The sequence below is a fragment of the Acipenser ruthenus genome, chromosome 4 (assembly GCF_902713425.1).
Source record: "Acipenser ruthenus chromosome 4, fAciRut3.2 maternal haplotype, whole genome shotgun sequence".
Taxonomy (NCBI): domain Eukaryota; kingdom Metazoa; phylum Chordata; class Actinopteri; order Acipenseriformes; family Acipenseridae; genus Acipenser; species Acipenser ruthenus.
This window is the reverse complement of record NC_081192.1, coordinates 81184874-81211871: the sequence shown is the minus strand read 5'-3', so window position 1 is coordinate 81211871 and position 26998 is coordinate 81184874. Positions and strand designations below refer to the sequence as shown.

At 37.5% G+C, this 26998-nt stretch overlaps 1 protein-coding gene across 3 annotated transcripts in view; it reads left to right on the top strand.

Moving 5' to 3' along the window:
• The window catches only part of LOC117400440 (ubiquitin-conjugating enzyme E2 E1), a 34460-nt gene that overhangs the window by 272 nt on the left and 7190 nt on the right, over window positions 1-26998 (top strand). The window contains exons 1-4 of one of the 3 annotated variants that reach the window (XM_034000415.3): window positions 61-190; window positions 734-911; window positions 1524-1574; window positions 26855-26987. In XM_034000415.3, coding sequence (XP_033856306.1) covers window positions 760-911; window positions 1524-1574; window positions 26855-26987 — 336 coding nt within the window. In that variant the 5' untranslated portion in view covers window positions 61-190; window positions 734-759. Of the gene's footprint in view, window positions 1-60; window positions 191-733; window positions 912-1523; window positions 1575-26854; window positions 26988-26998 lie in introns of those variants that run through there. The other 2 variants (XM_034000414.3, XM_034000416.3) reach the window with 2 other exon arrangements.

Sequence of the window (26998 nt, the reverse complement as noted above, 5' to 3'; positions counted from 1 at the left end):
TGTCAGAAAACAGAAAGAAGAAATATGCGAGAAAATGATCTGAGCGAGGAATGTAGCTGAATAGACAACGATCAATCGCAATAGAGAGAAAGGAGAGACGCTGTGTTGAGGACGGGGGTTTAAATGTGAAGTGTGACATATCAAATACATTGCTGATAGATTATTTTGTAATGTGCCCCTCGGTATATTGGTAGGTAATGATTTGATAAGGGGAAACTATTATGAATTTGGTAAAGGAAGGCTTAGCTTAATAATGTTTTCAGAATGGCTGCGACGTTGTTCAAATCTTTTCTTTTAGTAATCATGGAAACTTTTTTCTTCCCTGTCTTTTAAATTGTAACTGTCTCTCTTTCCTTCTCCTCGCTCTGAATTTATTGCTGTTTTCGGGGTGGTTTAAACTGTTGTGATGGATTAGATTAAATAGCAATTGGCGCTGGGTAAACAAATTATAATGTTTTTCAAAAAAAAAAAAATTTTTAAAACTGTATTAAATAAATAAATAAATAAATAAATAAATAAATAAATAAAACAACCAGTATTACTTCTGGGAATCGTGTCATGATGTGACAACTTAAGTCATACCACGGTTTGTTGCTGGTAATGAATGGGTGTCAGGCAATCTTGTTAATCTCATCAGTCATATGGGTGGTGTTCTAGGTATTTTGTTCTAGTCGTGTGGCAAACAATGCCTTCCACCATGAAGCTGTACACATTTGTTTGTTTTTGATTCCAGGTTTGCTTTTTCTTTTTCTGGTCGGTATGTCGGATGACGATTCGAGGGCCAGCACAAGCTCTTCTTCATCCTCGACCTCAAATCAACACCAAAAGGAGAAAGAAACTGTCACGAAGAAAAAGGAAAGTAAAGTCAGCATGAGCAAAACCTCCAAACTGCTCTCTACCAGCGCAAAGAGGTGAGGAAAAATTACATCCTTACTGAAGAACGTTTAAAAACAGTACATTTTAGAATATTGTTGGTGGGTGGGCTGGCTGGCTACCTTCGTGTGAGCTGGTAGACTTTACTTTGGTATCTTGGTGTTACAATTGCAAAAGAGAAACCCATAAAGAACGTGCCTGCTTGCGATGTCTAACCTTAACTTAAAGGTATAGGAAGAAGGAAAACAAGATCATAATGGGTGTGTTTCTCCTTTAAGAGATCTCACAACAAGCCCTGCTATGCTGTTTCAATGGGGAACCAGCTAATTTGCATATTAGCTTACCCAGTTTATTACGAAAATCAGGCTTAAAAGATCGCAGCAGTGATTTCAAATATTGGTTCTAAAGTAGATATTTTTTTATTTTGTGAAAAAAAAATTGATATTTTTTTTGAAAAAGGGGTGAATTTTATATTTGAAAAATTAGTGAATACGATCTACTGGGAGCGGCCATGTTTGTTTCACAGACAGAGGTCAGCAGAGTGTGTGTGTGTGTGTGTGTGTGTGTGTGTGTGTGTGTGTGTGTGTGTGTCCGCACTGCTATAATCGGTCATTCATCAAGTTTCAAGTTGTGTATTTTGTTTTCGTTAGAATCCAGAAGGAGTTGGCCGATATCACATTGGACCCGCCGCCCAACTGCAGGTATTGTGGGTGTTTTAAATATCGCAGTTAATTTATCGATCTGGTTCTTTTCTTAAAGGCGCAGGCTTGGTTTTATTATTTTATTAGTTTTTGTTGACATAATTGAGAATTTGTTTTAACAACATAGATGGTAAAAATACATCAGTAGTGAAATGCTGTGCACGTTTGTTTTTGTTATTATTATTATTAATAATAATAAAGCAAACGCTTCTGACTTTTTCGTTTCGGGGGGGGGGGGGGGGGTCAGGGTCTTATGCGTTTTCAAAGTTTGATATATTAGTTCAGTAACTAGTGCCCTTTCTGAAATATTTAATTGTTAATAAAAAAAAAAAAAAAAAAAAAAAAACACTGGTGCAGCATTATGTGGAACCAAATGATTACTTCAGTCTAGTAGGTACATTTTGCAGTCTATAACTGACATTCAGCGCCTGAAGTTTTAAAGGCTAAGCAGAGGAGGGTTAAGTGCAATTTTGAAGTCTGTCAGTTAACAGAAACTGCACATTTGCAACATTTAAACGAATTGTATGTGTGTTCATAAGATGCCTTCCTTACCTATAAACCTGTATTTGTTTATTTTTTGTATTAAAATACCTTACCCGTTTGTCTATTGTTTGTTGAACTGTACTGTACACCTAGCGATTGGTCAAAATATGTAAAGTACAGGTAAAGTAGAACACATCTAGAGGCCAAAATGTGTGTTTCAACAAGAAACCTACAATAATTAAAGGTTGCATGAAAACACCCTTTTGGTATCTCATTTGTCTACCGTCAGACTCAGTTTTGAGGTAAGCTGAAAAGCGCTGTGTTAGTTTTGCTAGGTGCAGATTTTCTTATTGTATCCCGATAGTGCTGTATAAACTGTTTCTGGATGTCGTAACGGTCTGAAGTGTAGGTGTACAGTTGTTTCTGCCTGTTGGTCTGCATAGTTAGTTGGCAGAGCATCCTGTGTTTTTACAAGCTGTTCATTACCTTGTCCCTTTCTACCAGAGCTTAACCCCATTATGTACATTGGCTGTCATGGTTTCTTATCCCAAGAATCGGATGTTCTGAGTTTTTCTCTGCCAGGCTCTTTTAGTTGACATGCCCTCCCTACCATAGAACTAGAGAAATGTCCTGGTATTTTATGGAGTGCAGAGGTAGTACGCATTATTAAAGTCAGACAAATCTCTCTTTGGTTTCAGTTTAGCTTATTTTAGGTGTTAATCACACTCAAGTGGCTGCAAATGAATGACACTTTTTAAATGTTTATGATATGGTAACTGATCAAACTTGCACAACTGTTGTATCACATAGTATTTTGTATGGTATTCGCAGGATTGCAGATACACAGTACATTACTAGTGGGACTAAGTAAGATAAGTTCAGTGTTTTTTTTATTCCACAATGGTCACTATGATGTAAACAGTATATAAAAAAAGTTAAATGAATGTTTAACTGATTTTTACATATTTGTTGACTGACACATGGCATGTTTTTAATATAAAACATGACCGAAGCACTTGAAAAGAACAAATGAAACTATGCTGTAGATGTATAAAACTAACTAGACAATATCACAACTTTGTATTGTAGTGTACTGTTTGTTTTAACATGGGTGGAAAATATGTACACAGTGTGACATTTCTAATATTGACAGATCTGAGGGCAATACAGGGAAGTGTGTCTGTCATTGTAAATATATATATATATATATATATATATATATATATAGTTTGAATTGTACATCTGCTGAGTAGTCAAAATATGTATTTATTTTTTGTGGAAATTGTTGAAAATAGCAAGAATGCCAGGTGAATTTAGGAAAGTGAAGAGCAACTAGACTGCTTTTCTAGAACTAGTCGTTTGCTGCAGGTTTGCTGTTTGAGTAGTTGTGTGTTTTTTCTTTTTAATTTTCATAAATGCACTTCCTCATAAAATGACATGGATTTGGTATGGTGGGGGAATGCGTGTCAATGTATTGCTTGAACATAAGGGTAATATTAACCTTTGTAAGGAGGAGCAGTCAGTTTGCATTTGTGAAGGTCGCTGTGTTATTTCTGTACAAAGTCAACACCTACATGCCATAAAACCCTATAAATCAGATCCATTTGTGGTGTGTCAGTTATTTGAAGCTGATTCTTCCCTTTAAGTTAAATTCAGGTGTTTTAAAAGGAAGAAAGCAGCTCTTTCATCAAAGTACAACTCTTATACTGTCTTGAGTGGAATTCTTTTCTATACTAAAGTGGTCTTCAGTAGGTAGGTAAGAGTTAGTTACACGTGGGGATCTGCTGTTTTTCATATGTGATCGTTTCACTGTTATCCTCAATGTGAACAAGTTGCAACAAATATCAGAATGTGAAAGCTCATGGTCCTGTGACACAACGATGAAGTCATTTGCACAAACACTGATCTGATCGGCTTTTCCTAACACTGGGGGGGGGGGGGTTGCTTTGTGTACTACTGATACAGATTTTGAAAAGTAATTCAGATATGGATGCTGTGTGGTCCGGTGGTTAAAGAAAAGGTCTTGTAACCAGGCGGTCCCCGGTTCAAATCCCAGCTCCCTCCCTGACTCGCTGTGTGACCTTGAGCAAGTCACTTTACCTTCTTGTGCTCCGTCTGTCGGGTGAGACATTGTCGTAAGTGACTCTGCAGCTGATGTATAGTTCACACACCCTAGCCTCTGTAAGTCGCCTTGGATAAAGTCGTCTGCTAAATAAACAAATAACAATAATATAGCCTGTGGTTTTAAAATAGTATTTTGAAGCCTGCCTATTGCATGAGTTACTTCAAGACACTGGTAGACGCTGTATCATTAAGGTAAAAAAATAATAATTGATTCACATTTGTGGAAGAGGTATTATATCACATTTTTGTAATTGACGGATTAATTTACCTGATCGAAACCAGTTGGATCAAAACACCTTTTACAAATCTCGCCCACAAACAGGTTTCCAGTTGGAATGAAGTGCTTCAATTTGCCTAAGCAACCAGTAGCTTTACACTAACAATACATTTGTTATCTGGGCCACTGGAACTGTACTACAGTATTTTGACAGGGTTATTGACAATTCTGAAATACCAGTGCATCATTAAGCCTGCAGGGGTTAGCAGGGCTTCAGTATGCTTGTGCAGTGATGTGCCCTGGCTATTATATGGGCCCTTATATCTTGATTAAGTGAACACTGCAACCATACAAGTCAGACTCTCAGCTGTGCTTGGTGTTTTAGCATGACAATGCTGTCAAACATATTGAGCTTTGCAGCATTATTAAACAAACGTCTACAATTTGACACAGTTTTGTGTACGAGCTTAAGGAAACCAGCCTTGGAAAGAACATTTGTTTAATTTCTGCCACAACATGCATCCCCCCCCCATAATATTAGTTCTAATAGAAATCGTCATTGAGTTCCCAATCGTCTGTACGTATCACACAAACACATACAAACGCTTAGACAAGAATAAATACAATGATCTGCTACTGTACTGTATGTTAAAGATAGTCAGCCAAGAAACTGATCCTGAGCTCCAGGATCATTAGAATTGGTTTGATTTAAATTCCTTTAAAATCAGAAAATAAAGATATCTGTTCAGTTTGGCCCCATAAAAAGGAATGTCAGACACGACTCATTCGTTTTTGTCTTCATGTAATAATTATACAAGTAAATACATTGGTTCAAAAACTGTCAGCAAACGTTGAATTGTTTGTCATTTAAAGCTGTGACTGCACAACTTGCTATTGTTGCCTTCTCAAGAATCATTTATCACTTGGTATTGTAATTCACTGCACAGTTATATTTTTACATTTTATACTTGTTAGGGTCAACAAAGTGTACATTTTGACCTTCGAAGGTTGGAACCTTCGATGGTACTCATTTGCATAATTTACTGGTGACGTCACCATAGCTACTTGTTTATATTTGATTGAAAATCCTATTTTACGGGTAATCCATATAAATGGAATAAAACATTCACATGTAGTTTAAAAATACGTTATATAGAACAGTAATCATGTTTTTAAAATTTAAATACAAATAAAAATACACGTTGTTTATTTACACGTAATTGAAGATGTTTGCGATACATACAGTAAGCTTGCATTGCACAACTGCAGAGGACTGAGGCAAAACAAAGCTTTATTTAACAGTCACCGTTCCAAGCAGGTCATCAGTCACATTTTACTACTACTAAAAATATTAATACTAATAATAATAATATGAATTTACGCTTGTCAAGTGAACCCAGAGATTAGTTATGCCTCAATGATACGAGTCACTTGCACAGTTTGCATTCAACTATTTTTTGGTCTGGGCATTTAACAGAAAAATCCCAAACAGCTGAGGGGTTTCGAGACATTTCTTTCACTACTATTTATGCTATACAACACTTTGATGTCGAGATGGAGAATGAAGAAATTAAAGGTTTGCTTCTGGATAATACGAGCTGGAGGGGGGCGGACGGTGCTCAGTTTTTTAAATAAAGATTATTAAGTTTATCGTATATTTTGTAACATTTTCAAACATATTCTACCATAGCACTTCTCTTACACTGTCTTGTACACTAGATATTCAGTACATATTTTACTGAAGCACTACAATCGTACCGCCCCAGTGCATTGGATACTATACCCTGCTCCATACACGGCAGTGGCACCATATGGAGTTGCTACGTATAATTTGGTAGCAGGTTTTAATTCAACAACTTTTGTTTATGTGATGTGCACTTTTTTGACATTTAATGTGTGATTTATAGTATATATTGTCAAACAGTTTTTGTTAACAGGAAGAAAAAACAAAACACAGTGCGTCAATGGCGTCTGATGAACCTTCGAAGGTTTAAAAAAATCTTTGAATCCCTTGTAGTGAATTAGGTATGTAATTTATTTAAATATATAAATATAGGCGCCCTGTTTAAAAACGTCCAAATGTTAATAACTGAGACATACCATTATAGTTCAGTGGGATCATGTAGAACGCGGATTACCTTAGACGATAACAGACATTCACACAACATGGCAGAAATATAAAACAGTTTATTTAAGAATAAAAAGGGGTGCACAACTAATCTAATATTACAGAAAGGAAAGGCTATTGGTTAGAGATATGCGTCAGGTGTACAGTTCATTGATTCCATAGTCAAACGATTACAACGACCATGACATCATTAGAATACATGGTTAATATACTAATATTAAATATGGCTTATCACACAGTGTCTACTTTGCATTAGTATTTTCAATACCCGTTTCTCATTGTAATCGATCATGTCAATATGCACGAGAATTAATTCAACTTCCCATTTAAAATGGAGTCCAACATTCCAGTACCTAATTTAGCAAATTAGTTTTACCGTGTTAATTTATTTAGTTTAGACGTGATGTACCAAACTAATAATATGTTATCAACCTCAGTTGATTATATATTCAGATTAACTCAGAAATTCTCTGCATTTACGAGGCAACTCCTTTGACCTTTTCACATTTCAACAAACAAAATACATTTCTTACACACACTAAAACAAGAAGTTATATTCTATTTTTAGAACAGTTTATCTACTAACTTGATAGCATTTACTACAGTTACTTTCTTGAGTCATAAAGTATTTAATATTAGAGATGTTGAATACTTATCGATTTCCATATAAAGAAGTCAATCTGTGTTGATGAACACTGCAGCTCTTTGGATCTGAAGTTCCAATGAAGACGGTACTTTGCAGTACACATTGTATTGCGTAGGCTCACAATAAACAAATAGTTCTTTTCGAATGGAGATAGGCTTGTTGATCTCCAAGTCTTGCAGTATTATAGTTGTTGTTGGCAGTTTTCCAACTGGAAATAGTTCCGTTGATCAGACGTAACTCAGTTCAGATAATGCGTTGCAATTGAAGAGTTATGTAGTTCATAGAAGTGTTCTTGTTGCAATTCTTCTGTATGGCTAGTACATGACCTTAGGTCCAGCTGCTGGCTATGCTTTACTGTTTCAGTCTCTCGTAGGGCAAAGAGCTATGGCTCTCTTCAAAGCTGATTTTAGCCATTCTTCAGAACATTGGTTCTTCCTTGCCTTCCGTGAATTCAAGCACTTACGCTCCCGTGATTCAGAAACTTTCTTCAGAGCAGTTTAGCTTCCATTTCGTTCCTCCGAACTCCAAGCCACTTCTAGCGGGTGAAGCTCACTTCTTTCTCTTGCCTGGAGCGCTGTTCCTTCTGTGGGGCACACTTCTAGTGTGGGGAGCTCACGAGAAGCTCTCTCATGGTCAAACTCCAGCATGGGAAAACTCCACCTCTCTCATGGGCAAATTCGAGTGTTTCTGAAAGTCGCACGGCTGGTTTTGTCGTCCTGACTTCCACCCTGTGATTGGTTAATTTGGGCTGTGCCCAAGTCCACGTGGGGTGTTTCTCATTGGTTGTTCTCGTTCAGAGACAGCCCATTGTTCTCAATTGGTCTGTGGCTTCGCCCCCTGTTGGCTGGATTTATGAGATGGACTGGTTCCTGTCTTAGGTGTCAAAGCACCCAGAACTGTCTGGCTTGCGGAGCCAAAATTGTCATTCAGCAATCGTGAAGATAAGCCATTTGTTCAGCAGTTAGTTTATGACTCTTTCTAAAAGCATTCTTTGTCAGTGAGTGAGTCTGTGACCAGAAACCAAGAAGACATAGAGAATGGTTTAAGATTCCCCTCTGTATATTTCAATTCTGTTACTTTCATACACTATGATATTATGACCCCCTCTGACGCTACACCCTGGCTAGAGAATTAACCTTCGAACACAGCCCTATTAGGACCCCTTTTATATATATATTGCAATATATTGCACAATTTACATTGCAATTCTGAAATCTTATACTATTTTATTCCTAGTAACTCCCGTTTCAGCGTTGAAAAGGTCTCTGTTTAAATATAAACCCATTGTTTAGAAAGATACTCAGTAGGCCTATTAGTGCACTACTAATATTGTCGGGTAATTTACAAGTGCATTGCAGGTTTACAATAAAACAAACAAATATACAGGTTGTTTTCATTTGCTCAAATAAATTTAAAAGACTAAAACTGAAGAGTAGAACACAGAAGTTAAATTGCACACAACTGTACTTGTGCTTACATTATGCGTTGGAGCGTTTCGTTGTTTACTTCCAAAGAATGGCGGCACCCGTCCAACTTTTTTTTATCTCGATGTAGACTTTTTTTATATGTGTCACAGCAGCGCTCTTACCAATTCTGAAATCGCATGCTATTTTATACCTGTTAACGCCCTTTTCAGCAGTGAAAACAGTGAATTTAAAAAAAAAAATTGTAAACACACTTGCTGTAGCCTTTTGCATTGGCATGGTCCACATGACTGACATTGATGAAACTTTTGATGATAATTTAAGATCCTTTTAATCTAGGGGTGGGCAACTCCAGTCGTAAATGACCATTCACGCCTGCTCTAATCACTTGATATCAGTACTGATTGGGTACATCCATACACAGTGAAGACTCTGGCCTATTTAGGTATAAATCTCAATTCCCAAATAATCAGCCCTTCATGGTTTTGGGCCTTCTTTCCAGACTTTCCTTGATCACAGGTAGCTAATCTATTGGTGATTCAGAAATGCTGTTTAAAATCAGCTGATACAAGCTTATTTGCCTTGGCATGAAGAGCACTGCATTAAAATGTATTATTATTATTTATTTCTTAGCAGACTCCCTTATCCAGGGCGACTTACCATTGTTACAAGATATCACATTATTTTTACATACAATTACCCATTTATACAGATGGGTTTTTACTGGAGCAATCTAGGTAAAGTACCTTTCTCAAGGGTACAGCAGCAGTGTCCCCCACCTGGGATTGAACCCACAACCCTCTGGTCAAGAGTCCAGAGCCCTAACCACTACTCCACACTGCTGCCCATGTATACTGTGTGTACTGTATTTCACACGGTCTGTTTTTGATTAACCTGTATATTGGCCTTTTGTTGTGAGATTGTGATGAGGTATTCTGTGGATGTAGAATGCAGTGACATATTTTTTCATTGTGCTGACTGGTAGTAAATTACAGTTTATTGACAAAAGTATAAAAAAGCTCCACATTTAGTTTTGTCTCCTGGCTTGCACTTGGTAAAACACTAAGCACTGTACGCATTAATAATGATAAAGGAATGCCTCCTGTTCCTAGGGTTACTTGCTTTGCAGGGGAGAATGCCTCTGAGGAATGTACTGCAAGCTACACAGGATTCCTGAGATTCCCTATATAAGTGTCATCACAACATGTGTGACCTAAGTGCCTTTGGATGCTAGAAATGTTAATTACTGCACCCCCAGTGTTAATTTGTAAGATAAAAAAGCAAAGGCATCTTCTGTAAGAAGCAGAAGTGCCTTTTGTTCAGGTTTTTGAAATCCTTATCTGGTGGATTTGGGTCAAACAGTCACTAAGAAAACAATAAGTAATAGTCCATAGCCTTAGATTTTTAGATGGTGAATAGTGATCCCTGGTGTAGACTATTTTTGATAACTTTAAAATGAATCCAATAACTGTGTGGTTGATTGTTAAAGCAAAGTAATGAAGGCAAACTAGCGGTTTTGTGTTTGTCAAAAGTTGCAGTTGAGTTAAAGGTGCAGCAGAGCGGTGAATCAAATAAGTTCGGTCAGCAATGATGCTGTACTGTTCATATTTGGAGATTGTGTTTTGCATTGCAACCAGAAATGTATGTTAATAGACATTTTATCAAAGGGCATACATTTTGCCTTTTTGAGATGACAAAGTGGGACAATAAAGTGCAAGCAATGCCTGTGCATTTGGTCCATTCGGCTGTTGGTAATGTCATCCCGCGGATGTAATTAGGCTTTCATTCAGCACCTATAGGCATAGTATGACTGTGCACCTCTGCTGCTACTGTACCAGAAAAATGACATATTTGCCACACTTCATTGACAAATGAGTATGCTTTTCAGTTGGCATATGAGAACTGGTAAAGTGAAGTTCAAGAATGTTATTTACATATTTAGGCTAGTTGTTTGAAAAACATTATGGACTGTCTGAGTGTGTTTGCAAAATGTTATTTATTTGAATTCTATTAAATATCTGCTTTCCAATCAAATAATAATGGGTTGAATAAGGCTGTACATCAGTTTCCAAAAACATTTAGTCTATTAAACAGTTTACCATTTAAACAGATTTTCAGTGACAACGTCAACTTCACTTTTTTCAGTGTTTTCTTACTGATTTTCATGAACACTTTTCAATTACAACAGTGTGCAGCTGTCAAGATATTAACGCTTTAATGTGATGTAATTGTCGGTTAAACAGTTTGTGTGTTATTTGGGATCTAAATTTTTGTTTAAACATTTTAACACTCTACTGGCTTTGGATTAATATAACCCCTGCTATTTATACGCTCGACAACAGGAATTCATTTTGAGGAAGTGAGACATTTCATTCTCTGAAGAACCTGACCTAATTTGACTCAATAAAGTAGTATTGCTGAAAAACTAGGCATTTTCTGAAATGTGAGCCTTTTCTTTTTAAACTACTTTTTTGCAATAAAAAGGAAGGAACTCCTACAACTTTTAAGCTTCAAATGAATAGTATTTCTGTCTGCTCAAAATGCTCCTGGTGATTTTAGTTTTAACGTGTAAACAGCTTCTACCACAAAATTGTGTGTGTGTGGTGTGTTCCCTTTTATGGTGGTGTTTTGAGGATGTAGTGCTCCTGAGACTAATATCACTGGCAGTTATCCAGTCTGCTGGGGGCTGTATTTATGCTTCCCCACAAAGCTCCTCAGTTTTCATCTAATGAACTGAGGTTCAGTGCTAGGCCTCTCCCAGGTGGACCGTACCTTGCTTTGGAATTGTAATGTGGACTGTTGCTCAATGTGAACTCTGCTGAGACCACCATGCACTTATCACTTGGGGTCCATACCAGCTCTCCAAAGCTAGAACACTTTGCACTGCAGAGGAAATATGTTATACACATTGTTTTCATGTGGATTAGCCATAGTTAATTGATGCCAAATATTGCGAAAGGATATTGTTCAATGTTTGATCCAGCATCCCCCCCCCCCCCCCAGGTTCTTCGACATATATAAAAAAAGTCCATGTTTTTGTTTTATTTAGTATTTCAAATGTTCTGTTCTTGTGAAGAAACAATCATTCTTCCAGATGGTTAGCGCACAGCTTGCCTGAGTTAACAACCACTTTAACCACTGCTAATTCATTCCAGTTATTAGTAGAAGTTGTCTGTGTGCTGTGCATTATAATGGCTGAAATTTGTAGTATATATGCAGGGCATTTTTGCTCTCATCTATCAAAGTGGAGTTTCTCTTTAAATTGTAGTTCTCCGAGATTCCCTTTTAATTGTTTGTTGGAAAATGATGCTATCCCGATTTTATTACCATGATAAATTATCATGTGGACATTTTTTTCTTTTAGATCATTTTAAAGAAAGGAACAGTTAGTTGTATTATTTAACAATACCAGTATAGAATACAATTGCATAGAATGAACGTGTAATAAGTTTCTATTAATTATCTAATACACCCCTTGGTGTGTAGTGAATGTATTAAGAAAAAAAAAATCTAAAACCCAAATAAATGTGCAAAAACTCACAGCCCTAGCTGTCATGACTATGGTACAAGTCCTTACTTTTCCCTTTTATACACACAATCTCATATTACTATCAAACTTTTAATTTTTAAAATGGAAAAGTGTTTGAGTGGGTTTTTGTAAAAATATTCTTTAATCAGAAACATGGGGCGGCATAAACATAAATCTCAGGTATCACGAAAGTCCCTCAGTTGGAAACACACGCTCGTCACTCCCCTGGGGAGTGTCCTACACGTCACATGACACACAAAGGTCCTTTCCTCTGAAGGGTACTAGACGCAACCATAAGCCCTTCACATTTTTAACTGACAAGTAAGGAAAGCTTCCAAGTGTGGATTGCTATATGGTGCTACATATCTCTGACTTACTAACATCAACTACGCCGTTAACCTGTAATATATCGCGGTAATTGATTTGACAGACGATACAAATGATACCAATTTCTGTATCGCAATAGAACGGTATTACCAATGTATCACTGCAACCTTACAGGCAGCACAGTTTAATGGTTACCTGTGGAGATCCTCCACTTTGTCCTCCTTGCATTCAAAAGGCCTCTTGCTAATTTTAAATGTCTTTCAGAACCATTGACACCTTTTTAACGCAAGTTGCAGTTACTATAGCATGAAGAGGTTAATCCATCGCATTGTATTTCATGTCTTTTTTGAGCTGTGTGTTTGAAATTGCTTCTTAAATAGGTATATTTGCTTTCTGTGTACTGGGAATGCACAGATTATCGGATCAAAAAAACACAATCTGTAATCTGCGTTTCCCTGTCATTATTTATTATTATTATTATTATTATTATTATTATTATTATAATAATAATAATAATAATAATAATAATAATAATAATAATAATAATAATAATAATATCTGTCCTGTTCATTGATGCAGCAACGTTGTAGCCAAGCTGTAGTAAACATGCTTAGAGGAGATACTTTAAAACAAAAGATTCCAATGAATTTCAAATTCAAAAGCTCCATGTCAGGTCTAGTGTATGATGTTATACTTATCACAGTGGGGGGGGGGGGGGGGTATACGCATCATACACATGGGAGGGGTCATAAGCAAAAAACACTATCATATAATAATAGACGTATCCCCTCAACTCAACACCACACGACCAGCATGACAGTAAACATAGACACAGTGAAGCGTTCTTCCCTTTGTATCAGCAGATGTGTCAGCTGCACAAAGAGCACAGCGTGTGGTTTTCACTAACTTTACTGTGCAGAATAAATGATTTTTTTTCTATGTGTAAATATCAGGACTTTCTTCCTATGCATCGGGATGTGGGACATTTGCTAGGAAATAGGGACTGTCCCGACCATATAGGGACTGTGTTTGAAGCAAGTATGTTGGATGCACATTATTATTTAGCTTATTGTTGTACAATAGCAATATTGCAATACAATTAAAAAAAAAAAAGCAATGTTGAGTTTGTAAAATGCTGGATTTAGTGTAGTGCTACCTCAAAATACCACACATTTTGTTAATCCCCCCCATCAGTGGATGTATATATTAAGTTATATTTCAGTAAACCTGTCGTATGCTATTTGATTTACCAGTGTGTTGCTTCATCCTTTCCCAGGACAGCTGAGGCGGATTTCCAGATTACCTTCGGGTGTTGCCTAGTTCTGTAATGCAGTGTTGCATCGCTTGCTAACAAAACACATTTTATCAAACAAGGATATTCTGTGCTAATTTTTAAGAATTCCCAGTTAAACTTGAATTGATGCCCATTGGTTATTGAGGTTTCTGTTAAAGACCAGTTCAAGGTGCTGGTTTATGCAGTAACACGTTTCGGGTGTTAGGGTTCATTTCATTTTTCAATGCTTATTTTTAGCTATTTTTGAGTTTTATATCTTTTTTTTTTGGGGGGGGGGGGGGGCTTTTGTTTTTTATATGCTGTATGAAATGAGCGTACTTTTTTTCTGTCAAAATATGTATAGTAGTAACTCAACAGTACTTGCACACTTAAGTTGTACATTCTTTCCTTTGCTGTCTTCCACAATGAAATCCCTATGGTCACGGGCACATTCTTCCTGGGTTTTTGTGTGTAAGCATTTTTTTTTGTTTTACATTTCGCCACACTTTGCAATTCTGTTTTAAATCCTCTGTATCTTAACTGTAATACAGATTTAAATCCAGCGAACAAGCCTCCATTCCTAATTGTAATCTCATTTTTAAATCTCCAATGTCTTGTATGTGTTTGGAAGAAAAGTGAAATATATATATATATAATGGCTCATGTATATTTGGGAGGAAATGGATATGTGAATAAGCTTCATCTCCAAACACATTTCATTCACAGTGTAGAAGGTGCACAAGAGCAGTGAAAAGGGAAACTGTGGCTATCCTCAATCAAGGTTTTTTTTTTTCATTTTACAAAATGTTTGAAAACTATAAAATATCAATAGGAATGAAAAGATTTTATTTTAAAGTCAGTCATTTATGTTCAAATTTAAAACAGAAATAGTAGTATAGCATCTAGAAATTAGAAATGTGTAACTAAACTGTTTCTTCATCCTACTGTATGAGGATCCCGATTTAAAAAATAAATAAATAAACATCTGGCCTTAAATTTAACTTACTTTTATTAAATAGTTCTGTTCTCCCCTTTGAACCTGCCCCTCTTTTTTTATGCAGACACTGTTGTCTCAGCCAGACGTTGTAGTGAATTGTCTAGAGAGCACTGCTTTTAGGAAGTGTTTACACACATGCTTTTTTTTCTTTTTCAATGTTTGTTTAGCTCAGATTACATTTTGAGCCTAGACTTCCTTGCCATTGAAACAAGGATGAACAGAAGCTTAGTGCATCCTCCTTAGGCTAGTCATTAGCCTAATTTACACAACTATAGCACTTTGATATGATTTATAAATGTAAATAAAACTGCAACGCAACTTGTAACATGCCTGAAATGAAGATCTAAGGCATGCCAAACCTAATCTAAAATCTCCTGATAAGCAAGTGGTGACCATAAAGCACTCCTCATTTTGTCTCATGAATATGCATGAGCCAATCCAGAACAAGGCTAGTAGGATTATTATTATTATTATTATTATTATTATTATTTATTTCTTAGCAGACGCCCTTATCCAGGACGACTTACAGTCGTAAACAAATACATTTCAAGAATCACAGTGCAAGTAATAATACAATTAAGAGCAAGATAAATACAATGATGAATACAATGACTTTGGTTCAAGCAAGTACAAGTGTGACAAAATACAATTCAATAATACAGCAGATAAGTGTCAGTAATAGTTACATCAGGATATAATTAAATACAAAATACTACAGATTAAACACATGGCAGATTATAGTACTCTGAAGTACAGGATTAAATGCAGTAAAATAGGGGTCAGATAAGAGCAAGTAAAGCGCATTTAAGGAAGGGTGATATGTGTCCCAGGGGAAAAACAGAGGAGTTCTACAGGTGCATTCTGAAGAGGTGAGTCTTGAGGAGGCGCCGGAATGTGGTCAGGGACTGGGCAGTCCTGACATCTGTAGGAAGGTCATTCCACCACTGCGGGGCGAGGGTGGAGAAGGAGCGGGCTCTAGAGGCAGGGGAGCGTAGAGGAGGTAGAGCCAGTCTTCTAGTGCAAGCGGAGCGGAGAGGTCGAGTGGGGGTGTAGGGAGAGATGAGGGTCTGGAGGTAGCTGGGTGCAGTCTGGTCAAGGCACTGTAGGCAAGTACAAGGGTCTTGAACCGGATGCAAGCGGTGATCAAAACAATCATGGCGGCTAACGTTAGTTACAGTGGTCGCAGTCTTTTGTGCCAGATTTAACATGTTCAACAGTGGAAACTTACATTAAAACTAAATCTAAGAACTCGGGACAAAAGCATGTTACCAAGTATTACATGGAGGCCTATGTACATGCAATTTAACACATCTGAGCAGCGTGCATTTCTCACACTTGGTTGCGGTTTGTGTAGACACTACAATGTGAAAGTAATCATGTAAAAAGTCACTATCAACTCTAAGTGCCATTCTTTTGTAAACAGTATTCATATGCTATAAAGAGTGCTCGAATTGTAAACTTTTAACAAGGGGAACTGCACAGTTCTACATTTTGTGACCCCCTCCCCTCCCCTTGCAGTGACATTTTCATCAGGACATTCCCCTTTGTTATCACTCAAAAAAAAAAAAAAAGATTTAACACGGGGTAGTTTGATTGTATTTTAACAACTGTATTGGCAGGGAATAGTAAATTTGAATAGGGTATACTGATAGGGTTGCCATCTGTTTTGCCAGATTACTGGTGAAAAGATTTAATGTGGCATTTTTTGATCATACTGGGATGGATAGGCTTACATTTTTTTGTTTTAATTCTTGCTTGTGTATGTTAAAGATTTAAAGCTTTTAAAGCAGCAATCAACTGCCATGAAGTCTATTCCATTCCCTGTTTAACGTAGTTATGTATATCTATAGCGGAAGGAGTTCATGGCGGGATGGTGTAAAAACCGGGATGAGATGAAACGGCCCGGAACCGCATTTTAATTAATAAAATACTAATGGCATAAAAAAAAAAAAAACAGCGAAGAAAGTGACACGCACTTGAGAAGAATATTTTAGCAATGGCAAGCAATTAATAATTAATCTGTTCTCGTTCCCAAAATAGTATTAAGTGTATGTAACTTTCTCAGCTGTTTTCAAATGCAATATAATTAATTATAATGCCTTTATGTGTCCGGCTCGTTTCAACTTGGAGTTAAAAGCCGGATGTAAAATATAAACTTAGGCTTGAAATTGTATGTCTTATGTGTATCGCCATCAAAGGCTCATTGCAGCTACAAAGTAAAAACAATTTAACTTGACTACAGTATCTTAAAAATTATGTCACACTCACAATAGCACGTGTTAAATTGGTACACACAGAGGTAACCACTGTTGGTGCGGCCTGGCACTGAACACGCAGCATAAACCGTGTAGTCAAGGCATATTTGTTTGCTTGTCTGCAATTCTCCATCTTTTGTTTACTTTTTATCCCTCTTAAGCCTCGGACACACATGAGCGGCACGGCACCGCTAGCGGGGAGCGGCAAAATGCTGCACATATCGCTTACCTTTTATTTCAATTAGAGTGAACATACATTGACAAAAAAATGACATTGCAGAAAAATGTCGCAGCGGCAGAATTTTACAAGGGCAAAATATTGCTCGACTGCTTCAAACATTTTCCCGCAGCGGCAAATCTGGGTTTAGCCAATCAGGTCCATGGAGTGGGATACGTCATGTCTTGATGAACTCGAATATCCATCAACATGGAGGAGCTACTGATAGCTGAAGTTTCTCAGCATCCCGAGCTATAAGAATTTCAAGGATGATCCAAAATAAATACTAACCGCGTACACCCAGCATTAATCCAGTTACTTGCCAACCTGTATCATTTGTACACGTCAAGTAATTAACCAGTTGCCAGCCGACTGATTTATTGTGTATATAATTGCGAAAAATGTGATCCCTTTTTTCATTAATAGCAGCTCCTGTACAATGTATAACACAGCACCACAGTCCAGTCTTGTTAAGTGCGGTGCTGGATATATAATCGCTGTGTCTTTGTAGAAAAAGGCTTTCACATTGTATCCCAAAATAAATATCATATTTTACATACATATCCTTAGGTTAATAAAAGGCAAATATTTCTGAGTGGTGTTCTGATATGGGAACTTTATAATGTTACATCCTGATAAAAATGCCTGGAGATGGACAGGGTCGTTCACTCTGGGTTCAACAATTGTGTTGTTGTACAGTGCTGGGAGGTGGTGGGCGATCTTTCTTTTTTTTTTTTATCGCTGCTTCACAACGTTGATGTGTGTCCACCAAGCAAAGCAGTATTGCCGCGCGCCGCCCTGCTTCGCTCCCCGCAAGCGGTGCCGCGCCGCTCATGTGTGTCTTAGGCTTTAGCCTCGCTTTGGGGAATGGAATATGAGGCATGCATACTATTTGAATGGGTCCTATTGGCCATTATAAACACAGAGCAAATGAAAGGAGCTGCGTCAACATGCATTTTGAGGTATATGTTGCACCTGTTTTCATAGTAAACCTTGAAAAGCATAATCTTTTTGGTTGTGTCATTCTGGAAGGTTTTTCTTGTGTCTGATGAATGTGCCACTTGGTGTTTTCTGGAGTATGAGAATTGTTTCATTTAATGGAAGCCGTAAAATAAAAGAACAGGAACTAGCGGCCATGGTTTTTTTGATTTAAGAATTTGGCTGCATACATTTTTGATAAGTGAATAATTAAACATTTTTAGGGTATGGATATGCTACCAATTCATCTTCATTTGGAAGTTTTATGGGCTGCTTTGAAAGATCCTGATTTAGTATTAATCTTGGACTACCTTACTTAAGGTAACATTATGTAGTCCAAGATTAGTGTTCGTCAGGTTCAGTCCTTCCTGTTTGTTGACAGTGTGATTGTGAAACAATACTAAAATCACGGCCCACTCTTGTAGTTTACTCAGGGAAACAACACATTTTTTAAACAACGGGAATCTGTATTCAAACAGTGTGTTTCATTACCAGTTAATCGTGCTGCTCGAGGAGTTTTACATGCAGAACCAGAATTTTCGGTTCAACAAAAGCAGAGGTTCGATACATATTATAAAGTGATTGTACAGTAGCTTCATAAGTTGTACTGTTGGGTATTTCATTTCTGTATCTCAAATGTCCACATCTGAAAGAAACATGTTCTAGTAAACATGTATTTTTATTTTAAGACGTTATATAGTCTACGGTACTACACTAGAAGAAATCTGCATGCAACCCGCTTTTAGTTAGTGTGCTTGCGGTGTTCCCACCCCTTCAGTAGCTTCTTTCCCATCCAAACCCACCAGCTGCCTTCCCTATTGACTGACATGCTTTCAGCCAGTAACATGCTTAGGTGAACACCGATGAGGTGAAATTATGCAGGAAGTGCAAGTGTAATGGATATTTAACCCAATGTTTAAGTGAAAAATAGGCCTACATGTTGCTACAGTATTTTTAAAAAACTGCACATTTGAGACCTATGTAGCTTATTATTATTATTATTATTATTATTATTATTATTATTATTATTATTATTATTATTATTATTATTATTATTATTATTTATTTCTTAGCAGGCTCCCTTATCCAGGGCGACTTACAATTGTTACAAGATATCACATTATTTTTACATACAATTACCCATTTATACAGTTGGGTTTTTACTGGAGCAATCTAGGTAAAGTACCTTGCTCAAGGGTACAGCAGCAGTGTCCCCCACCAGTGCAAAATGTGTGAGATTTATGAAAATATTCTGTTAGCTTCAATTACTTTTAACAGTGAATTTCTTTTGTAATTATACTGTATGCTATACTACACTATAAGGCTCTGGATTTTGAATGTAGCCTATATCTTTGTTGCCATTTTGTCCATTTCATATCTGCAGGGGTCGGCAAGATGACCTGAAGTATTTGTATTGTCTAAGTACATTTTGAGGGTTTAACTCCAGTCTAAATGAACAGCTGCATGTAATTGGTCTAAAGAGGTGACATTTTGTAGTGAATGTTTCCTTAACTGTATAATGTATATTACCAGGGGGTCTAATAGAAACCTGATACTCAGCTTTTTGTAATGGTTGCCAGTTCCAGATAGTTGTGGTCTGAATATGAATAACCAGCCCACCTGTCCCTGGTAGCAAGTTTTCATTTGTAATATTTTAAAATCACTCTAATATAGCTGTTCCCTGTACAGTATGTTGAAGAGTGATTTGAGAACAGTCTCGCGAGACAATTCACAAAACACTAAGGCTATGTCCATACCAGGGCTCCCAAACTTTTTTTCTATTGAGGGTCCAGGACTCTCAACTAAAAAAACTGAAGGTCCCAGAGGAAATGTTGGGGGCCCCAGTAAAGTCTTAATGTTATGGTACACATTTTTTTTTTCTTTTTTCTTAATTCATCAGTTTTGTAAATCACAAGCAGATTAAAAGTATTTTTGTATTCTCCATTCATGCAGTCCGTGAGGAAGTATCATGGCTATTTCAGCCATACCCTCCAGGCAACAGGTTCCGATCATCTCGACCTCAAAGATCCAGACCATTCCCAAACAGACTTGCAAGAGACCAAAGACCCTATACCTGGAGACATACTTTCTGCTGTTTAAGCAGCAGAGATACGATGCATACCATCGTTGAAAAAAATAACTTGCGTGAAGCTGGTCTTGGGCTTGCACGAATAGCATTTAATGGTAGGCATTTATTTCTACTAAAAAACATACTTTTATATATATTGTTACATCTTTTGTACATAGTTGTACAAAACATTTTGTACATCCTTTGTACATAGTTAGAGATGATGGGAACCTGTTGCTTGGAGGGTATGGCTGAAATAGCCGTGATGCTTCCTCACAGACTGCATGTATGGAGAATAAAAAAATACTTTTTTTTTCTTTCATTGTATTATTATTATTTATTTCTTAGCAGACGCCCTTTGTAATACAAAACTTCACATGACTCCATACAAACACACTCTGAAACAATCAAATGAGAAGGATTTATTTATTTACCTGACGCTGATCCAGTCCCCCCACTGCCGGTAGAGGAACCCAGTCTTGAATTGAGCGTGTTATTTGATCCGGATGATCTTGACTCCAGTCTAAAAAGGGTGGATGCTGGCGATGGAGCAGGATTTAATGGCTCTCCAGCAGCATTATTCTGTGGCGGGCTTAATATACGTATTGCTTCTTCGAGAAGATTAGCAACTCTGCCTCGATCTCAATCAATTTGATGTGCTTTGATCATAAAATAATAATAATTAAAAAAAGAGGCTATTTACATCAACCTTAAACTAAGGCAGGGTTAGGTTAAAAAAAAAATCTGATCCCATCATTTTAATGATTATTTAGAATGGTATGAAGATTAACACTAGAACCGCCATGCAGGTCAATGTGACCCATTTTGGATTTAAAATTATTATTATTATTATTATTATTATTTATTTCTTAGCAGACACCCTTATCCAGGGCGACTTACAATTGTTACAAGATATCACATTATACATTATTTCACATTATACAGATAGCACATTATTTTACAAAGAATTACCCATTTATACAGTTGGGTTTTTACTGGAGCAATCTAGGTAAAGTACCTTGCTCAAGGGTACAACAGCAGTGTCCCCCACTGGGGATTGAACCCACAACCCTCCGGTCAAGAGTCCAGAGCCCTAACCACTACTCCACACTGCTGCCCAATGTTATCTCGCGTTGTGAATCGCATGTGCATGTTCATTCTTGACTTTTCCTAAATATATGACTTTAATATCCTGACGGCATTGGAGCGCCAGATTTGCAAAAAATAAAAACTATAGAGACTATAGTTATGTTTTTGAAAAATAAGAAACTGTTTAATTTTCACTCTAAATACGGTGTTTCTGCTATGAAAATGTTAGGTATGATGTTCGTAAAAAAAAAAAAAAAAAAAAAAAAATCAGTTGCATCAGATTGTTTCTCATTTTCATAACAAAGCAGTTTAAATATGTATCCGGCGGTTCTAGTGTTAAGGATACACCCGCTACAATATATTGCATTTTTGTTTACCGTCTTACTTTGGCTATTTCTAACAATATATTAAACAGATTTATTAAAATTGGATTTGGCCCAAAAACTTGTACACCTACTTTCCGTAAACCCCCAAACCCTCAATCAGTCTGTTGAGAGTCAGTTTTGGGTTCCAACTAAAGTTAGCTGTGATTGGCTGAACGTGTTGGCAGACAGCAAGAGCTAACACAGATTTCCTCGATTGAAATGGGCAGTGCGGGGGAGAATGAATGACACTTTGTGCTTGCACACAATTCAACTAGACTAAATCGTGCTTCAACAAAACGAAACACCACTCGACTAAGTAACTGTGCACCCTATTGGTTTTTGTCATTCAATGCTGTTTTATTTATTTGATTCGTTTTTTGTCTATTTGATGAGGTTTTGGTTAAATAGATTTTTTGTAATTTGATTAGTTTTCTTTGTTATTTACTTTTTGTCACTTTCACCTCTCATACAGACACACAAAAACACATTAGCTTTGCGTTTGGTACAGTTGGTCAAATAAATAAGTATTTATTGGTCCACTCATTGTTGAATCTACAATTTTCTGTTCTTACTACAGTAGCTAGAGTAGAGAGAGCCATGTTATAGCAACATGAGTAAACTAAAAATCACTCTGAGTATGCAGTATTATTAAGGAGTTAATGATAAAGTAATAAGTTATAAAAGTTTTATAAATTTATAAAATTATTTATTTTCTCCCAATTATTTTATTATGCTCAGCTCACCGTTACCACCCCTGCGCTGACTCGGGAGGGCGAAGTCGAACACACTCCTCCAAAGCGTGTGCCGTCAGCCGACCGCATTTTTTCACACTGCAGACTCACCATGCAGCCACCCAAGAGTTGGAGGGTCGGAGGACAACGCAGCTCTCGGGCAGCTTACAGGCAAGCCCGCAGGCGCCCGGCCAAACTACAGGGGTCGCTGGTGCGCAGTGAGCCGAGGACACCCTGGCCAACCTAACCCTCCCTCCCCCCTGGAAGCTCTCGTCCTCGGTCGGCAAAGGAATAGCCTGGACTCGAACTTGCGACCTCCAGACTATAGGGCTCATCCTGCACTCCACGCCACTCGGGAGCCCACTGATTATTTTTTATAGGAGAATAACAGCCGTAAAAGACTTTGAGGAGTTTTTTTTTATATATATATATATATATATAAAGGTGCAGTTGCAAAGCAGAATTCCATTTCCAAAATGCCAGTTCTGTTCCCAATGCCTAATTGCGCGATTCCGTCCGTGATTCCACGATCGTGGAAAATCAGTAGCCCTATTAGTGAAATTCAAAGGTGTTAACAGAGAGTGAGGAGAGGTCAGAGGAGACAGAAAAGAGTAAGGAGGGAGAGAGGAGAAGACCAGTCCCACCTCCCCGACCAGTGAGACGCGGAGTATGGGACAGGACATAAAGAGAGGACAAGGCAGCAGGAGGTACAGTTTTATCAGGAGAGAGCCAGTTTTAAGTAAGATAGAGGTGGGAGGCAAAGGCAGAGATGAAATCAGCTTTGTTAGTGACCGTTAAAGGGCACCACAGAGAGTGTGGGAGGGGACAGAGTGTGGGGGGGGGGGGGGGGGGGGGGGGGGGGGGGGGGGGGAGGCAGAGGGATGAGGACAGAGGATGGGCGTGAGAGGACAGAATAACAGGGATGTGAGAGACAGTCATAGCAGGACAGGTGAGACAGATAGGTAGTAGTGGGAGCAGGAGCGGTGGGGGGAGGGTACAGACCTGTCTAATAGTTTTCTAGAGCGCTGCTAGGTTCAGATCTTCTCCAACAGCTTCTCCTCGCTAGACTCCCGGCTCTTTGGTAGAGGCTCTTCGGTTGGCTGGCGCTTCGTGATGGCACACAAATAGGCTAGCTGTCTATTATACTAGCTAGATGGATAATAGCTGTGTGTAAACCAATCAAATTGCAAATCAACCTCTATTCAATTTAACCACTTTCACCTAGTACTAATCACAAACAATAGTTCACCTAATTAAAACAACACCACCTTTTATAATGTTACTTAAATAGAGCTAATGTTAATTACTTGAAGCATGGTCACTTACCTGTCTGCCTCTGACTCTGGTTACCAGTGGACTGACCACTAGTAGATTCACTCAGCTTAAGTAGGCTCCACCCTCACTTTGCAAGGGAACTGGTTAACAGCTGCTAAACTGCGCTAAGGACAATACATAAGCAATACAGTAGTTTCAATACACTTCAATGAGATCACACAACTGCAAAACGCTGTGTGGAAACCAATCAAATTGCAAATCAAGCTCTATTCAATTTAACCACACTCACCTGGTACTAATCACAAACAGTAGATCACCTAATTAAAACAACACCACCTTTGTAATATTACTTTAATACAACTAATGTTAATTACTTGAAGCAGGATCACTTGCCTATCTGCCTCTGGTTACCTGTAGACTGAGAGCCTTGGTCGACACTACATAACCGATCTCAAGAACCGTACTCAAATGTTCTAATTAATCCAGCTCGAAGCGCCCACGCAAGTATCATTTTCATGATTAGTTGGGCTTCATGTGTACAAACACTACTAAAATTGTTCAGTTACAGTTCCTTGCAGCGGTGATGATACACAAAAAATGTTGTTCAATATTGCACCGTCCACACTTCTGACAAACCGCACTACCTGATGTGATCTAATTTAGAACCAGACTCGAGACTCCCTCCTGAGGGGGTCTTGAGTACGATATTAAACACTCTGTAGTGTAGATGCTAACCGTATTTAGCACTTTTAAAACTGTTTAAATGTATAGTGTGGACAAGGCCCAAGGGATTAAACTACCTAAACTATCTATACTACTATATTGTAGCAGTAATGTTTGTGAATGTATTGCAGGTGGATTGAGGATTACTGTTGTGAATTGAAACACTCCACTCTTGTTCCTTTTTCCACCACCCTACTGTACTCAGCAGCCATCCATTAGTACTTAAACATTATTGTGATCTATGTTTTGACTTCAGCTACTGTTTGATAGACAAGAACATGTTCAATAAAAGTATGACATTATTTTGTTGTAAGGAGAGAACAACATTCTCATTTGAGACTTTCATTATTGAATAAGACGGTAATGAAAATAGAAAGTGATAGACTGTAGCTATAGGCACCTGTCATGTTTGCTTTTTTTTGTGGTCTGTTCTTGCACAGCATAATGATGTCATTTAGTTTCCTGTGGTCTTTTGTCTAATGCAGGGAAACTAGAGTTTTGTTTACAGTAAGTATTTTTACTGTACAGTGGCTGACCCACATGCTGTTGGTCTATTAAGAAAACATTCTCTGTTATGAGTAAAACCAGTTATCTATATGAGACATCTAGCAAGCTGATTTTTTGATAAGCATTCTAGGATTGATCCTGTTAGTTTAATCCCAGCTAACAGCATATAAATCAAACCAACCTGCAATGTGTAACATTTTTTGTAGTAATGTAGGCCATGGTGACACACTTTTGCATTAACTTTTGGATACTGATCAACTGGGCTTTATAAGGCTACAGTATATCTTCATTTGTATTTTCTTCAACCTAATCTGAATATTGGTTATAGCAACCTTTTCACAGCAATGCCTTCTGAACTAGACTGAAGAAGTCTGCATGACCTGATGAAATCTAAGCATCTCCACTCCAACTCGCAGCCGTCCATAGCCTGCCAGATAACTCAAATTAAGTAGATTTGCATAGTTTTAGTGTCTTGTATGGAAAAATAAATACTGTATTTTTCACATTGTGTATGCATTAATGTTTTATGGTCAATTTTTAATATATATATATATATATATATATATATATATATATATATATATATTATACAGAGAGAGAGAGAGAGATCAAAATCAAATTTGTACTTTTTTAGATACTGTATATCACTTCATTTTTTGTCAAAGTAAAACACTAGATTTGTTATAAATAAACTTAAATGTTTTAGGAAAATGAACACCAAAACATTGCTCGTAGTTCACGTGTGACTGATTTTGGATACAGTGCGGAACACGGTCCAAAGTAACTGATTTGTTAATAAAAACAACTTGATAATCAAATATAAATTAAAATGAAATTAATTTGTGTTGCTCCTAATAAGCTGCTGTTACAAACGGGCATGTCTAACAGCCTGGCCCCATACATTTGAATATGTGCAAATGATATGGTGTGGCAGTTCCTCTAGCAGTTACTGTGAAGTGAGAGTTTTACATTCAGTTTTTAAATGTGGGATTATGAGCAGTGATGTTCTTTTGAAAAGATGGATGATGATCTGTTCAATGCAGGATAATTAAGTCTTTTCTTTTTTCTGTAAAAGAGGGGTGTTTTAATAAATAAATAAACCATGAATTTTATTCCAGAAGCATAGCTAGGCAATGATGAGGGGCATGTCTGGTAGTTTGCATCAGCTTTGTTTGTGCAGTCGTGTTGGAATCCACTTAGTGAATTGCAACAACACTGTCAGAAAGATTGTCAAACAGCAGTTTAGAGTCCAAATGCTAGGCCAGTTTTGTTGCAAGTCATGTTTTAGAATATTTAACAACACTGTCAAAAAGATTGTCAAACAGCAGTTTAGAGTCCAAATGCTAGGCCAGTTTTGTTGCAAGTCATGTTTAGAATATTTTTGCCAATTGTTGTTGTTCTATTTGTACTCCAGTGGGTGTATGCATGTGTTTGTGTTTGTAGAATATTTCAGTAGCAGCTATTTTCTGCTTATTGGTTGCAAGTCCTGTCTGTATTGCTAAACTACAAATCTCTATCAAATCTTTCTTGCTTTCTCTGTATCTTTATTTTCTCAGATTCTTGGCTGCCATTATGTGGTCAGCCTGGTCACTCTGCTGCCAGCTCTTAATGCAAGGTGTCTACATGTAGCTCACTTCCATTCACTTCTCTTGACTTTTTACAATTCCATCAGACACTAAATTCTCTCTGGCTCCACATGGCATACACCTTTCAAATTGGCTTTGAACAATTTCTGAACTTTAAATTGTCACCCAAATCGGAACCACTAGCCTCAATCATTTAAAGGGCAGGCATTTTGCATTTCTTGTCATTCCTCCTTTTGTGACATATTAGTTACTTGTGAGACACCTCGCTGTGGTGCTTCGGATTTTGCTCATGTTGGTGTTACCTGCATCTAGTTTTTGTTTTTGTTTTTGTTGCCTAGTGCTGGTCCTAAGGGAGATAACATCTATGAATGGAGGTCGACAATCCTGGGACCCCCTGGGTCAGTGTACGAGGGAGGCGTCTTCTTCCTGGACATCACGTTTTCACCTGACTACCCTTTCAAACCTCCCAAGGTAAGAACCTT